Here is an 18,081-nt window from a genome sequence, read left to right on the forward strand (position 1 = left end):
ACAATGCTGACTTGGGATGTTTTGTTTTGTTTTTGCCTGCCGGAAGATCTTTTTCAGGCCGGGGTGGAAATCGAGCAGAAAAATTCCACCCCGAAAACTGTTCAAGATTTGCCACGGGGGAAACTCGCCCAGCGGGAGGTTGTGCGAGCGAGGGGGAGAGTGAGAGAAAAATCTCCCCACCCATGAACCACCTAGGGCACTTAGAGGTTTGAGGATGAGCTAACTGTTGATCCGCTCCGTGCGGATGAATTGGCCTCCGTCGGACGTCGACCGTCCAGGCCGTCGTCTTCGTCTAATTGAGTTACGGTGAGGAGAGTCTGACAGTTTTGACAAATTATTTAAAGATTCTGTCGTAGGCTACTTCCGCCGGCGGGAGTAAGATTAATTGGAGTATTACGTATCTTTTCGACTGATAAACAAACCGAACTGAGGAAGCACTAGCAGGATTGCACTTAAGCAGGGCTTACAAACATTGACTTCTTGGACGAGCGTTTAGTTTTTTGACCCACAAATCTCATTAAAAGTATGTTTAAAATAATCCTTTTAAAATGTCATCAATCTTAATTGATTCCGCAATCAAAGGATGCTGTAGAGACGTTACTTCCGTAATGTTTAATATTCGTATTTAATGAGTGATTTTAAATGTTTGTAAAGAACCCATTACGAAAGCAAACGTGTTCCCGAATGGAGTCCGCTGTGACATGGAACGGAAACTATCAAAACAAAAACACTCAAAAAGACTTCATTATCCTAGGATCACGTCGTGAGTACACATCCTTCGGTTCTAGCGACGGCATGTTCATTAAAGACAAATTTTACAATCAATTAAATAATCCATACTATCGCGGCCGCTTAGGTCCTTCCTCAAGCCATCTTCCGAACGACGGCACGTCAAAGGCGTATCGCTTCTCAAACCGAGTTGAGGTTGCAATAATCCTATATTGATGAGTCGTTCGGTTGGGTGGGTTGGAGCTAGCAAAATCCAACATCCGTTCGTTACACCATGGTGACTGTACAGACATCGTTTTTCGTTTGCCAAAAGGGAAGGGACTTCCTTCTACCACCTACTTCATCTTGGGGATGCTGAACCCTTAAAACTGGTCCGAGAACCGAGCGCCAAGTTACTGATAATGCGGCAATGTGACACCGGTTCTCATTATTCACCGACAGGTCCCCGCTCCGCTTTTGGAAAGGCGGGCCGCCCTTTGGGTACAAGTAATTAAAATTGGCTTCGTTAGTGTGAAACCTCACCCGTCGAAATCTATCCGCCGCCGGATGAGTGTTACTCGGCCCGGAGAATGGCTACAGGTACAACACACACAAGGGCAGGGGAGCATCATCAGACGTGAGTAAAAGCCATCGTCACCATCGTTACCGCAGCACATAAGTGGTACCGCAGTATCACCTCACATAATAAGTATGATGTGATGATTATTTTCGTACAAACTTTGCTCCCTCTAACTCTGTCGGGATGGAAGGGTGACGGCAAGGCTGCGGCGGTGGACAGTGTTTCAGGTGGTAAAATATTTACCGAAATCCCGAAAACCGAAGCATACCGAAACACTCGGGTCTGATCCTCATCAATTCGAGGAAAACGCCCCATCATCTTGTAGTACCGGGTTTGCTTCGAGCGGGTGGATGGAAAAGCGATACCTGCTTAAGCCGTTGCTGGCCTAATCCCAGCAAACCGGTGCAACTTCTTGCCGACACCGAGGAGTCGGTACCGACCGGGTTCTGAGAGATTGGCTGAGAGTTTGTCTTCACACGTGCCCTGCACGTGACGCATCCCATTAAATCTTCATCACTGTTTGTTTTGCGCCGTCCCGGAAACACCTCCTTAAGGGGGTCGGATAACCTTCCCTTGCCCCGGCTGCGGACTGGCATGGATTCGTTTTACATCGTTATCGCAAACGGAACGCAACGAACACCTGCGGCCGAAAGCTTTCATGTTCCAGGTTTCACCGCACACAGCTTCCGAGGGGGGGAACGGGAACTTTAACGGGCGAAGTGAGTTGTCTTTCACTTTCAATTTACTGGCAGCTCTGCTCTGAAGGCTTTCGCTTCTCGTCCTGATTTTAGTTCATCCGACATACCGTTTCGCGATCAATTTTAATCATCGCTGGTTGGTGAAACTTTGCGTTCTCGAACCGGGTCGCTAACTCGCCCGGTGAGCCTAAGTAAACCCGATCCCCGTTATCGCATCCCCATTTTGGGGATGCTGCTTTGATCCTCATCCATTATGAACGCCCCACGCATGCATCGAACGCGGGATGGGCACTCGCATTTTCGCCCTCCAAAAACCTATAAAGACGCACTTCGGTTGTGGCACCGGTATGGACCGCACCAGCATTCCCTGATGACAATCGAATTATGGAGCGTTCGAAAAATGCCCCACAGGGAACCCGTTGCGAGCGAACTTTCCAGTGCACTCCGGTCAGGACCGCACCGTGTACAGCACCAATGTATCCCTCGATGTTCTGACGGGTCGGGGAATTATTATGTTTAAGTGCTTCGGCCTTCGGAAGCGCCATTCCCGGTGCGACAATACCGACGACGACGACGACGACGTCCGCGCCGTTGACGATGATGCACATCACAACGATGATGATCATGACACTGATGATGATGAGGAAGATGATAATGCGGCGCAAGGGTAGCGCCACCACGGGGAAAATTATTATCGGATTATCGCATAATCGCTTGCTTTGTCATTTAATGCGGGGATGGCGCACGGTTTTGGAGGGGCAAACATTCGGGAAATGCTTCGGATGCCTGCTGCGATGCGATACCGCTCTCTGCGAGTGCATAAAATGGGTTAATTTTGATGGGTAAATTTTGTGCACACAGTGGAGTGAACGCGACTGAAGGCAAGGTCGTACTCTCGCTGATGGCCTGATATCAGAGACCCCTTCTCGTGAGATCCTTATCGCGCCGGGATCGTCCGGTGTCATTATGTTAGGGCAAAGATAATGCAAAGGTTTGTTGTCCGTGTTAATCTAGCTTCAATGTTTGCAATTAATGTGCTGAATATAGGATGCACTTTGCATTTGAGTAATGCTCTGACGAAGAGTTTGTTCTGATATTTCCGAGCTATACTAAAGGTTAAATTAAATCTACGTAGGGTTTTGGACTGAGACTAATTTAAAAATGAAAATTTGTAAATATGTATTTAAATTTAGTTAACAGCTGTGCTATCACTTTGCTTTTTTGCTTTGCTTGCAATTTGTATTCAGAAACTACAGAATGTTTTACACATTCATTCAATGCAAGTTCATTTACGATAAGTTTATCTAATACAATCTTCGTCAGTATGTGTCGTGATCTCACGGATTATTTCTCCATTTCAATATATTTCAACTTCCAAATTCAACTACTTGTTTCATTTTCACTATCCACTCTCGTCAAATTCAATCACAAGACTGATGGTTCAACCCGTTCCGTTTTTCAATGTCTACTTAGTTCCATCTTTTTCCATCTGCAGATCTATCTCGGTTCAGTAGTAGGCCATCGCTCTTCTAATTTTTGTTGCCAACTATCTAGCGATTAAATTCATTTTTAATTTTTCGTTGCCTCGCATTCAAAATTCATTCGTTTATCAATTCGTTCATTATTACTATTTTTCTAATTATTCATCTAGCTCGGCTCAATCCCTACAGTTTACAAATTCGTTTTGCTTACCATTCGCTAAGAGTGCGTTTAGAAGCTTTAATTCAAGTATGAAAACAATCGTTTCTTTTTCACTCGGATACTTAGTTGATAAAATGATAAAAATAGTACAATTTACCATTCTATTGAAAAATGCTGACAAGACGGTCTCATAAAAGGCATTGTTAAGCTTTTTACTTCTGTGTTTGATGATGAAAAAACAAATTGTCAAACGTGAATGTTTCGTCAGCGCATAGTTCAATGAAACCGTTTCTCGCGACGATAGAAAATGATTCCTCCCAAATTAAATACCAAACGCTTTCTGCTTATTCGTAAAGGAGTATTCGATACACAAAACCGATCTGAATGGCACCGTAAGTCATTTGCAACAAATTAACAACCGAAGCCATTTATCACAGATCACGTCAGATTCGTTTCGCCGAAATCAAGCAAATGGTCCGCTTGTCGCTGTATGCTGTTGCCCCAGCGATGGTTCACCGTCTCTGCTGCCAAATTCGCATTCGTCGATTGCCCTGGATTCGATTTATTCCCAGCTAATCCTGCGATAAAAATCAAACAATAATCAACCGAACCGGAGGGGGGCGATGGGAAGGGGGAGACAGTTGGCCCGCAGCCGAAGAAACACTCAACTGTTGCTGTACTTACATGGCACCGACGTACAGGGCGTCCCGGTCCTCGTCCATGTAGAACGTGCGGTAGTAGAATTTTCCGCACTGGAACTCGCGTACGTGATCTGCAAGCAAAGTTTGTGGGGAGGAAAAAGAAGAACCGAGTAAGAAACACTGTTTAGATAACGTGGAAGGACGGAAGGGAATCGATTGTTTTTTACTGACTCTGAAAATAATGCGAACGTTACCGCCTAGAAGGGGGTTACGAAGGGGACCCGCGGGGTTGTAGAGCTCGAAAAAAGGAGAAAAAAACATACATACACACACAACAAATAAAACACGAACGGTAGAGACTAATGTAGCGCCAAAAAAGGGAAAAATAACTCCGCAACTGGCTTTGTTTGGGATTTAGCATCGCTTTGTTTTGGGTTTGTGTTTTAAGAAGACTCATTTTTGTCTCTTTCTGTCTTTCTGACTTTGATGGGAGGGGGTGCTCCGAGAGGCACTACGGTTATTCGAGGATCCATTTGCAGCATGAGTGCGACTGTAGCTTTCGTACGTGCACTACGAGGAGCAAGCACCGGGCGATGGAGAGAGGATAAGAGATTTTTTTTTCACAATCCAACGGACGTGTCCAAATCCTCCCGAAAAGCTTTACAAAAACTGAAAAAATAAATAAAACGGCATATCCAGAGCGAACCGGTCAGAGACGGCAGAGCCAAAATGGACCAACAAAGAAGGCACATAGGAGAGAAAAAAGGAATAGCTAGTGAAAGCGGCGAAATATTTGATTTTCCATGCAAATGTATTCATTCTTCCAGCAGTTTTATGCCGTCTGCCTGGACAAGGGGGAGGATGATGATGGGTGGAAGAGTGCACATCCTTGCTGCAGCACAGCATCTTGCGTGCCCCGGCCCCGGGAAAACCGCTTTCCCTGCCTAGCGGTGTGCGGTAATGGTTGAGTGTTTACATTCTGTCTGCATGGACCTCGCTCGAAGCATATTCCGCGCGTACTGCACTGGCGATGCTTTTTCAGACGTGAAAAAGAAAGACGCAGAGAGTCGGGTAGGCCAACCCGCCTTCCTACCAACCCCCCCTAACACCCCCAGGGCGAAATGGAAAATCGGTCGATTTGATAAAAGCCCGCCAAATGGAACGTGAGCGAAAGTGAAGCTATTTTTGATTCGATTGCTCGAACGCATTTTTATGCTCAACCTGACCGACCCTTAGCATTCAACTAGATTGGCCTCGTGCGCTCGCGTTTCACCCGTGGTGGGAGGAGGGGGGAGTTTTCCTTCTTTGCCGTTTCAGTTTGCGCTCGTTTTCCGACCACTTTGTGACCCAATGAATATATTGAGTTTATCTAAATGATCGATATGCGACGAGTCTCGAGCGCAAAGGCGGTCGGAGAAAGCAAAAAAAAAGAAAAGAAAAAAGAAAAAAAAATGGGAACAAAACGAATAACCAAGCATGCCCACAAAACCGGCCGAAGTGAAAGTGCAAATAGAACCGCGGAGGTAAAACATTATGCAAAATGCGTACCGTAAAACGGCCTGATGGATGGATGTTTGGGAACGTTTATTCTGTTTGCCTCGACGGATTCGGGACACTGTTCTGCGTCGATGGGATTTTGAACGATCCTGGCCAATCGGAAAACGCTTTATATTATGCGCTTGAGTGATGGATGTTTTTCAATTGTACATTCACCGTAGAAGATAATTAAGGGAATATGATTGAAGGTTTAGTGAATGGTGTGCTTGTGAATTGAACGATGATCTGTAGATTTGATTTGCAAGCAACGAATCATATTTATGGATTACGGCGTCTAACCTATTGTCATTCGTATTGAAATGTAGAATATTTAGATGGGATCAAACAAGAACGCATTGCTTAATGGCCAAAAGTGGGCCAACGCACAAAGTGCAATAGTTGATCGATGCTTGCGATATCGTGTTGTTTACGCAACGTTGCCTTTTCCGCGGTGGCTTTCAGATTTTTTTGTAAAATTATTTACTCTAAAAAATCAAACCCCAACCGATTCAAGGATCGAACGATTCTCGGGTTTCCGGAACGGAGTTCGGAACCTTCAAAAGGGTTCGTTGCGGGCGCTTCGTCAGAAATTTATTGTACCAAAAAGGCTGCCCGCGAACTGCGGAACTCCGGAACTTCCCCTCCGGATAATATGTGCTGCCCTTTTTTATGCCGAACGTTGCGGCCAAATCCCCAAAGCACCTAAGAAGCCTCGCCAAATCCTTTCGGCATGTGGAGAGTTCATGTTTCAATCGAAAATTCGAGCCCCTTTCAGCCATCCCCATCCCACGAGCAGGCAAGCTGGCAAATTTGCTTTCGCACATATGGATCTCAACGGTGCCCCTGATCCGGTTTGAAGCTCGTGCGGAACTTTTGCGTCGAATGGCCACCGCTGGAAATATCTAACATTCTGCGGGATCCGCTCGGGTGTTATGCCGCTTGGAAGATGGTGAACGAAGCAAAGAAGAACACGATGCCAACGATATGAATGGCATGAGGTCTTTTTTCTCTCTCTCCCTCTCTCAAAAAGATCGATAAAGGACGCCAAAGAGTGAACCAAAAATAGGCGCGTCGGAAATATTTCACGCTCTGGGAATTAAGAGAGTTGTTAACTTTCGTTACGTTTTCATACGTCAACGAACCGATTGAAGTGGAAGGTGAGGCGATCTAATTCGGTATTTATTTACTTTCATTCCGACTTTGCTTTCAGCTTGGCAAAAACAGACCAAACAAGTTGATAATACCATCAAAATATGTGGGTTCTTGAGTTTTGTAATTCAGATTAAGGGATATGAGGCTAGATTTTCTGTTTTCTGAAGATTTTTGACATTATGTTTGATGTGATTGACTTGAAATAAATTAATTATATTTCTATTTAATATTGTTATGACTATATTGACACATTTCGACTTTAATTGACTGTCTTTGTCTTTTTTAGACATCTTGTTATGAGACAATTTAGAGTAGTACTATAATAAAAAAGCTACCTTTCCAACATCCACCATCTAACATTCTTTTTAATATTGTTTTAAATTAGTACACGGTTTACTGTGGACCGATATGAAATTTACGTAATCCAGACACATTTCGGCTTTAATTAGCTATTTGTGTATTTTTTAGACCAAAATCTTCTTCATATCTTTCTCTTAAAGTTGTTAGTAGACAATTTAGAGTAGTACTATAATAAAAAAGCTACCTTTCCAACATTCACCATATAACATCCTATTTAAAATTATTTTTAATTCGTATACGGTTTACTTTTGACCGATATGAAATTTACGTAATCCAGACACATTTCGACTTTAATTAACTGTCTTTGTATTTTCTAGACAAAACTCTTCTCCATATTTTTCTCTTAAAGTTGTCATAAGACAATTTAGAGTAGTACTATAATAAAAAAGCTACCTTTTCAACATCCACCACAAGCTTATAATCATTTGTCTCAATTGTGTCACAAAAATGCTCAAGAAATGCACCCTCCCTGCGCCGGAGCGTGTCGCCTTCGATGGGGATGATGTTTATCGATGTTCAACATGCACCGTACAACATTTATCGTTCAACATCATCCAACGTTCGCTTCGCTTCCTGCCGCTGCCCTTGGCCTCCCGGGGCTTGGGTCACGACTCGGGGCACCAATTTAACCCGAAGACACACAGAGAAAACGGATGGATCATTTTGACTGCGCCTGTCACACCTGAGGACCTATAAACTGTTTCCAGCGTGACCCGGTTTCCGGCTGCTCGCCATTTTCCCAGCCAGCTGCCATGTGTCAGGAGCAGGCCCGGGCCAAAACTAGTCAACCGTGCCGTGTCGTTTCTCGGGCCCAGGAGTTTGCTACAGTTTCCCCCGGTTCGCCAACCCAATCAAGAGGAGTCGATGTTACTGGTTCCCTTCTGCTTCACTTCACCCGCAGCTAGCTCGGTCGAAGCGGGAGCACCCAGCGTGCTGAAGCGGCGCATAAATCAACTCCATTTCAATAGATTCCCCATTAATCATTTTCCAATTGCGGTTGGCCAACGACGGCCAACTTCGTGTGCGAGGTGATACGCCGAGGATGGAGCGAAGGAAGGGAAGCGAGAGGGAGAGATCGTGACTGAAATCTGTTAACAAAACACCTACAGCTACAAGCGCACGGCGCCCCATCGAGGAAAAAGCTTCCAGGCATTTGCGTGCACCAGGGACCGAACGTGTGTTTGTGCGGAACCGGAACAATGGCTGGATGTGCGAATCGATTCCATGTCACATTTTTATGCTTGATAGAGATAAAATAAATGGCGTTGAATAAATCACGCATTCGGTGTCTAATTATAGGCGCCAGCAATAGATAGAGCGTTTTTTTTTTAAATGTGTGTGCATTACGTTGTCTTCGATGGCCGCAATCGTTTTATTTAAAGTAAACGATTTTATCAGAGGTATTATGATGCGGGGAAAAAAAAACCTTCCATTTACCATCACTTTATATGGTGGTGCCATATTTAAAACCAATCAAGCGGGTGGAGGCGCCTGGTAGATTGTACAATTTTCTTCCCAATCGAAACCATTTCCGGGCAAACGGTGGAGTTGAGGCCCGAGAAATGAAGCCGGAAAAAAGTAACATCCACTGCAAAAGAGGACATACATCTTTTTCAACCCTCTTTCTGCATGCCCGTAATGGTTGGCGGGTATTTTTCTCCCCCCATTCGGCCTTATGCCAAAGCGAACGCAACCGAAGACGCATAAATCTTATTGGCAGTTCACAAATGGTCTCACTCAGACCGAATCGAGACATGGAGTTTTACCTTCCCCTCCGGTTTGAAGTAGCTGGAGCCGATTCGGTTCAACATTATGTTACACATGTAGCGTGAAGAACACGGGCCAGAAGGAAGCTGCCAATGAAAAACGGAGAGGCTTATCCTACGAAATGTTGTCTTTAAAAAGGTAGGTGAGTCTGACAAGCAGACGAGACTAGTTTCCGGCAAACCTAGACAACGGGTTTGTTTGACTTCCGAAACCACGCCTAGGAGGAAGTTTTCTAGGGACATAATGTTGACTCCAATGGACATTAGAAAATAAAGTTGCGTTTTATATTTCTTACATTTTTTAACAAAAAACTAGCAAATGGATTAACTTAGTAGTTAAACATTTTGGCTCATCTATTTATTGCCCACCATTATCGAAAAACACCTGCATGATTTCAAATGGAAAATCACTGTACACTTACTCAACTTCACTGCGAATCCCAGAGGACCTTTTTCAGACTTTTATAAGTACCCTTAAATCTTTATCCTTCATCCCAACTGTCTAAAGTAGCCCCATTAAAGCTGGTCTCGGACCGAGGAGTATGGGAGTCTATGCGGGTGGATCTGGTGAATAGGTGACGGGGAATGAAATTTTACTGTGCGTGAAGAGGGAAAACTATTGCGATAAATTTAAAGGCGACCCGGTTGACTGCCTCGAGATCGCTGGTATTGTTTTTGTCCTTCCCTGTGGTTTAAGGGAAGTTGTGGAATATCTAGTTGCTGTTTGAAAAATACAGAACATCATTCTTGCAGATAAACATCTCGGGCGGATAAAAACTTTCGTTCCAACACACTCGCACAATCTATGCACCCTCGAATACTTAATCAGATTCGTTCGTAAATGGGGAGCAGTAATAAAAACGAGCTACGAGTATCAGTGAGACAAATCAATACAATCGTTTCTTTTTGTGAAAGCAAACATTCGCCCAGGGAAGACAGCCGTGAAAAGGGGTGCGTTATGGATCAGAGGAACTTGCCGAAACCATGTCGATAAACATAAAACACTAGCTGAAATGATCCGCGACGTGTTCGGAAAAACACCCATTTGCAATCCATTCGGTGCGCCAGGCGAACGGGATGGAAGGAAATGAACGATGAGACTTCCGTTGTTTTCGGTAAAGAAAATGATTTCGAAGGAGAGAGTGTTTCCCACCGGGCAGGTCGGTCATTTCTTAGTCATGGCCATTTTTCCAGCGAACGAACTGTTGTACACGGAGGTACGGTAATGAATAAGACATCACTTGTTCGTTAGCCCCCCCCGTTAGAAATGGTTTGGCGATCGATCGACGGTGTGATAAATCTTTCTCGCCATGTGGCCAGAAGCGCAGCCAACACCCCCCCCCCCCCCCCACCTCCCCCGCCCCAAACCGGCAAAACCAATATCCATTACTCACCTTTATTGCGCTGGAAGAAAGTTCGAGCGCGAATGCCGACACCTCCCGCCGCGAGTCGGCTCATTTGAAGCCGGTCACCTGCGGTCACCGGTGTTGGTGGTGGGGTGGACTGATTATGGAGGATGCAGAAAGCTGGTGCGTGCGAAATGGAGATCGGGAAAAAGATTTGTGATCGACGACGCTAATCATGCGAAATTAGTTCCTTCAATGATTAGCTGCTCGGCTCCGAACGAGGTGTCGGAGTGCAGAAAGTCTGAGCGGGTGATTTGCACGTAATGGCGCGGCCAGTCTGTCGAAGCTTATTGCGTGGGAAGCGACTGACTACACGGACCCACGGTTGGAGTTCTGCACAATGTATGAAAGTCTAGAAAAAAAAAACGAAACGATTTTTGCTTCACCAAACAACGCAAACAGTTTCCTCCAGCGGAGGAGGCACGCTGTACCGGTCATCTTCGACAGCCGACGCAGCGCAAACGCATAAATCACCTCCCGGTGCAATAACTCTATTAACCGCCCTGCCGTTTAGCACCGCCTCCCCCTCCCACGCCTTCCGTGAGGGCATCATTATTGCAAGGTTATGTTGTTTTTCCGCTCCAAATGGTCGCCTGGGGCGGTGGAGGTGTCGAACAGAATCCGACACACACACACTAATACACAAACACTAACAAACCAATGCAGCAACACGACTAGTATGGGCAGCCTTTTTTTCCCCCACCTTTATTGGCCCCCTTTGTTGGTGCTTGCCACCCAGTTAGCCTCACATTTTCCGGGCCTTCATGGAATTGGAACAATGTGTGGTTAGTGCTCGGTCACGCTGCGGACGGGATGGCCTTGGTACCGGAAAATGTTCAACCATTACCACGCGCGCACACACGTGGAACGAAGCACAAACACTAGAACCTCTATCTCCTGCCGGGTATGAACATTAGAAGTTCTCTTCGATATTGATGTTGTATTAATGTGCTCTACGTTGTGGAAGCTTTTGCGGCAGTTATTTTCAAATTAAATGTATACCGTTACTTGACGAGCCTGGTGCTTGCCGGAAATACTATACACTTTATACAGGAAGCAATTCCACTGAATGACAGTTGCAAACTACCGCCTGTCACTGGAAGCAACTAAATTCCCACAATGTACTATAGCATTGCACACGGATGGCCGGACCTGCACGATAAGGCAAAACCGGTTGTGTTTTAAGTTTTCCCAACATTTTTCCCCCACCTTCCACATGGCTTTCCTAAGCACCAGAAGGAATGCGGTTTTCTTTTCCCACTTCCTTTTATTTACACATCCCGTGCGAAGGAAACATTTGGAGGGATTAAAAACCAACGGTCATGGAAAATGGAAACATCTGTTGGAAAAGTAGCAAAACAAGATGAACCGGCACAAACAGAACAAACTAGGAAGGAAAAATACAACAATAAAAAAAAACTCATGCCGTCGTTAGACCCTCACGTTTTAACTTCTTCAACAGAAAGTCCCCACGCCCATCTCATACTGAAGGAAAATAAAGAAAGGTTTCGTTTCTATTATTACTCGGAGTTGCAGCGACGTTTCTTGGTTTGCAGCTAGTAATTGTAGTGTAATCATATACATCGTGAAACGATCTCCAGTTCTTGCTAAACCGTAGCGTAACCTAAACCGCGGAAGACACCGTTGGAAACTGCATCTCCACGGTTCCCGTCAGCTGCTGCAGTTTGGGCTGGGAGCGCACTAGGGGAAACCCGGTTGGTGGTGGTGTTTAAGGAAACAGTGTACACCGCTCAGGATATGTTCTGACAACGGTTCCGACTTCCGACCGCAGGCTGTCACGCTGGCTGTGAACCGAGCCCCGAAGCGCCGGGGCAGGAGAAAGCATAAGACGGGCGCCACTCTTGGCAATGGAAATAACAGCTCCACTCTGGCGGTGGACGGCCAAAACGAATGAATGCTTGACACGCAAACTTCTTTTCCGGCAGTCGGAACTCGGTGGCGTCTCTTTACATCGTCGTTCTCAAAGCACGACGAAGCAGTGGTAAGCAAAATAAATTTTAAAAATACTTCCCACCGCTAGGAGATAAGCTCTAAGATCCCGGGTGGACCGACTGCTGGGTGCATTATGCTGCTGCTGGGACCCACGGGCCGGGCCACTACGGGTCACTGCGTCATTAGGAAAATTAAAATTCCTTCCTATGGTCGCCATTTTCCCACCACCCAACACTAACATCCACCTTCCCGGAGGTTTGGAAGGGAAAAACAGAGAGGTGACAGCAACCCGTTAATTAAATTGTTGATCGTTTCTGTCCGTTAATTGTCTGCTGAATAAATAATCGCTTTAAAACGGCGAACAAGGCGCAAAAGTTGATGGCAAAGGAGAAACGAGTAAAGGAAGAAAAAGAAGAATCAAGAAAAAGAAACCTCCACCCGGGAGCTTGTCCTGCGAATGGCATTTACAAGTAATAGTACTACGACTCGAACCACCGGCGGGCCACGCGATGTCGCGCGCTCGACCTGTTTAGTAGTTGGATTAATAATTCAAACTCTCACCAGCTTTACAATTTCCCCACCACCACCACCACCCTCTGCCACCGCCTTCGACTCCGGACCTGCGGTCGGGATTAGTTGAGCTGTCATGTCGAAAGTTGAAACTTATCCGCGAGGCTCAACGTTGGACGACAAGTGGCTTTCGGGCTGGGTTGGGGAAGGGAACAGCGGCGTCGGGCGGGCAAATAGCTACAAAATGATAGACTATGCATTTTTGAGCGCTTCGCGTCTACCGCCGGTGTTGTTCCATTGTTATTTTGTCGCTGTTTGATGTACAATTTGTTGCCCGGCAAGCCGTGTTTTGCACCATAATTTTGTTTTCTAACAAGCACAGCGCCAGTGCTAGGGGAGGTTTGTCGAGGGAGTGGAAAACAAAAGGTAGTGGAAATTGTATTCGTGCAATCGTTCGACAAGTTCCGGGCAACAGTTTCCTCGGTTGTTTTTGATAGTGATAAAAATTGTTTTCAAATCGATTGTAATTTTCGGTAATGCTTTTGAAGGCTATGTTATTGAAAAAAATATGTTGAAAGTGAATGTTAAATTTTTCATCTCGGACTCTTCAGAAAATCGAACAAATAAGTGTTAAATAAATTTCAACAACTGGTACAACTTTTACCCAACGTGATTCACAATTCAAATAATACGTCTCACTAACCGTTCATTAGAAAGTGTCTGCTTTTTCTCGGACGTTCACGATCTTCTCCGCCCAATAAAGTTCCCTCCATTTCTTGCCCTTCTTTTGCTCGCTTTATGGAGTGAGTGTCACGCAAAATGTTCTAACGGACCCGTGATTGGAAAAATTTGCGAGCGAGCGATTTTACAATGCCCTTCTGCGATGAGTTCGGGACTAGAAAGGCGCACCGGTGTCCTCCATACTTTGTGCAAAGTAAACGAAAACAGCTCCACACCATCGCTTCTGTAGATCCTTTGGTGGATCGGTCGGTGTGTGTGCATACAAAGCAAAATGCAGTGCCGAAGCGCATGGTGGCCTGGGAGGTTGCACTCACCCACACGCACGGAAATAAACGGAAAGACACACACGGAACGGGAAGTGCACCGTAATTCAGCCCACTGTGAAGGCAAATGGTTCCAGCGTAACGTTAGTGCTCGCCTTTTTATTGCAACTAATTGCTGCGTTGTATTATCGTCCCGTACATACGTTGGCCCATTTTCAATGGGAAAGTAAGAGTGGGGGGGCGGGCGGGGAAAATCCAGAACCGAGCACGTTAGCACGTAACCCAGGATTAATCAACGGTATCTAGGAGGTTTGAGATTTCGCTTTTATTGGATGACTTTAAGCCATCGAACGCTGGAGCAAGCAAGCGGATTGTGGGAAGGGCACAAACAGGAATATAGGGCACGAAGAGGCACCACCAACCAAGTGGCAAACGGGGCGATGTTTTATGCAAAAGAGAAGAACAAAAAAACCCACGACCCTTACCACTTGCCAGCCATGCGTTTGGAAAAGGGGTTTACTGCGATTGTAAGTTTATGGCTTTCGGTGCGCCCCGCTGTGTGGATCGCTTTCAAACTTATCTACTAATTGCATTCGGCATCTACAAACGCATTCGGTTCTTGTAGTTAACGAGAAGGAGCAGGGCCGCGTAGGGTTCCAACGAAAATGTGCAAAAGGACGGCTGGCACCAGCAAAACCTAATGAGATGCCAGAAATAAAACCCCCTCACGTTTGTCGGCCACGGTGCAAGAGCTAAACAAGGAGAATTAAGACGACAGTAACCCGGTTCGGTTGGAGTTGTAAATAACTCGATGGCATGATTTTAGCAGTACTAAGGGAGGAGGTGGAGGAAAAACACCTAGCGATCGTGTGTAACACACTGCTGCGGAAACTTGTGTGACAGTATCTTATCGGAGTGCTTATTAATTTAAACATGTTAAACATGCTAAACGACACAACGATATATCTAATTACTGTAAGGACTGAAGAGAATATGTAAAATTAACCCTGTCACAACCAAGGGAAATATTTTTTCCAACTGCAAAACTCGTTACTGTTTGTTCAACTATTAGCAAAACGATACTTTTGAAACGAAACATCAAAGAAAACATTATGTCAAAGGCGGTAAATGTCTTTCATGAACGAATAAACAATAAAGAACTATCAAAATTAATTGCTCCAAAACCAAACCATTCGTGCGGTCAACCAACAACAAAAACTTAGTATTTGAAAAGTTTATTACACTTGATGAATTTATTTTTTTTATTATAAATGGCTAAGATCTTTTATTTCTAGAATTTTAAATATGGAATTTGTGTTGGAAAGCAAATAAAAGAAATTCCGATATCATAACTATACTCGTCATTTATTTATTTTTTTGTTCAAAGGGAAAATTTTTTCCCATGAAGTTATATAAAACCTACCCAGACAGCTAGGTTTTTCTGGTGATATTCTTTTATTTTAGACCCCAAATAGCGAAAATTTGGTGTTGTATTGCCAATTTTAGTCTTGAATAGCTTATGGTCCTGAAAGGGGTTAAATCACATCCAATGATAGAATGTATTTGCTGCAATAAATTTACAAACAAATGTCAAATTGAAAGTTTTACTCAAACTCAGATAAATTTCAGATAGTGATAGTTCTCCAGTTTCTTGATAATCCCCGAATTCGTAGCTAAGAATTCTTTGTGTGAGATTTCTGTGAAACAGTTTTCCATAACTTTTATACAAATTACTAGCCCTGGCAATATACAAACAACAACTTGATACGGAGAAGAAAAAAGTCAGGAGATAAATAATTACCCAGAAATTTCCCAACCACCTCAAAGGAGAATCGTCAACGAACCAGAAAGTTACTCAACCACCCCGGCACGCTGTTCGTTATTGCTGGCTCGCGGTTGCCGTGCAGCGCATGCTAGGAAAACAAACTTTTCAAATTAGCTTCCAATCAAGGCAAAAAAAAAAACATACGCCCCGTTCCGAGGAGTTCAGTGGTGGCGGAATAAGATGTTCCATCGATCGATCCATCCCCCGAGGGGGGGGAGCGGAAAAAGTTTTCGCGTGCATGCCAAGAAAATGCCACGCAAAATCGGGAATCGATTGCGAAGCGAAGGACGAAGCCCGAAATTAGTGTTTCGATCGTTGAAGGTTTTCCCCCCAAAAGCAGAAGGGCGTAAGAAAAGCGCACACACTTGCAGGCTAATTTCATTAATCTGCGAGCGTTTATCGTCAAACTTACCACCGCTGGCGTCTGCGGGCTATTTGGGCGTTGTTTTTAATTTCTGGTGTTCTTTTCTTTTTCAATGCTGATGCCCGACAAAGTGCCTCGCTTCGCCTAACACCCGTGTTGCCGATTACACTTAAGGAGGCATCAATTTTCACTTCAAAAGACGGGCCCTCATATCGATCGGTTGGCGAAACGGCGAGTCGTGGGGGGAAAAATCGACCACTCCCACCACCATAATGATTCATTTTCGCTAAACGCGAACGCGCGTAATGAGCTGGCACAATTTGGCCACCGCGCGCCTTAAATTTCACTGGCCGGCGATGGTGGAAAAAGGCCTCCGTGGAAACTTGCTGATTGCTGGCAGTGTGCAATTACGCGCAAATGAGTTGAAATTTGAGACGGCTGAGGCAAACCATCTCGACAGAGTTTAAAACCCTTTCGACTACTTTTTTGCCCATTTAAAACGGAGAACGGCTTGTTGAATGTTGCGCAAAACGGGGAAGAGGGAGCGAGCGGAAGGAAAAGGTTCAGCTCAGATCGTAGGAAAGTATATTTTCTTTATCAGCTTCATTAGCATGAAATGCTTTGACCTTTGACGAGGAAAATGATAGCAACAAAACAAACAGCGAGGACGAAAGGAAAAACTTTGGTAGCTCCCTTTTGCAAAAAAGAAAAACCTTTCCAATTTCGTCTCATTTGAAATAAATGGGAAAAACGATACATTGAGACCTTTCTGGGAGGAGTTCAGGGAAGAAGAATAGAATTGAAAAAAGCACTACCATGAGCCCTCGGTCCCGGAATCAATAAATATTTTGTTTTGTTTTGTTTATTCAATTTCAACGTCCTCCTTTTTTTAAGCCTTCACCTCATCTTTCACCATCCACAGGCTCTCTCACATGCTGAAGATGGTACACGGCCGAACGCTGGAAGCCTTCCAAGGGTATTTGATAGCAAATTTTCCGATTCGAGCAAAGCCCCGGGTCAGCCGAGCGCCCAATTGTTCACAACGTTTCAAGGAAGGGAAACAAGAATTGGTCGCCAAAAAGGAAGCCCATCCGACGGAACAAAAAAAACTCCTGAGCGAAAGAATTGGACTTTTCCAGCTGCCTTTCCAATTGAACCAAGTTGATTCGCTTTCCGGGCTTTGCCGTGACACATCCGGGTACTCTCGATTTGATTGTTGCGCAAGCTACTGCGACCAGCTTCCGCTGCCGACCCCGGGATGGAAGATGAAGCGGGCGAGAAAAATGTCATAATACCGGCAACGACTTTGGCAACGAGTTTTGCCCCGCCGGAGGGGAGGAAGCGGGGCGGGGCCGGTCGAATAAAGCCAATGGCACGGATGAACATACACGAGAACACGCTGATGCCCCCGGACAGCGACACATTGGACAGCGGACCAGAAAGCCCCTGAAAATGACCCTTGAAATCCAATTTCGCCTAATTTTATTATGATTTTTGTTGTATTGTTACCCATTCGAAATGTGTCGTACGAGTTTATTTCGGATTGCGCTTCCGGTCGTCTCCTCCCGGGGTTGCCACGACACCTCCCGGGTCGACAGACAGCGCACATGCTTTGTAAAAAAGGATGGGGCCCCGTTTTCTTGGGCTTAGCGAAAGCCTCTCGGAAGGAAGCTGGCGAAAAGTGCCAACTGGCCAACTAGCCGAAGAATAATGGCTGGAGAAAGGAAGCAGAAGAAAAACAGCTAACATGGAGGTAAACTACAAAATTTGATCCGGAAAGCGAGCGAGATTACTTGGGCCCCGAGAGTAAATTCAATCAAATGTGGAAAGTATGACTGTATCGAATCTACGCGGCCTTGGAGCCGAAGGAATCGAGCCCCGGGCGGTTCGGCAGTGCTCGGTTTTGATTGGATTTTTATTCAACGCGTTAGCGCACG

The 18,081-nt window shown here is 45.2% G+C and overlaps 1 protein-coding gene across 1 annotated transcript in view; it reads right to left on the reverse strand.

Moving 5' to 3' along the window:
• The window catches only part of LOC131293229 (semaphorin-2A-like), a 69,425-nt gene that overhangs the window by 27,807 nt on the left and 23,537 nt on the right, over window positions 1–18,081 (reverse strand). Inside the window, exon 2 of the mRNA XM_058321312.1 lies at window positions 4,312–4,399. Within this exon, the coding sequence (XP_058177295.1) occupies window positions 4,312–4,399 (88 nt within the window). The remainder of the gene's footprint in view (window positions 1–4,311; window positions 4,400–18,081) is intronic.

The sequence above is a fragment of the Anopheles ziemanni genome, chromosome 2 (assembly GCF_943734765.1).
Source record: "Anopheles ziemanni chromosome 2, idAnoZiCoDA_A2_x.2, whole genome shotgun sequence".
Lineage (NCBI taxonomy): Eukaryota > Metazoa > Arthropoda > Insecta > Diptera > Culicidae > Anopheles > Anopheles ziemanni.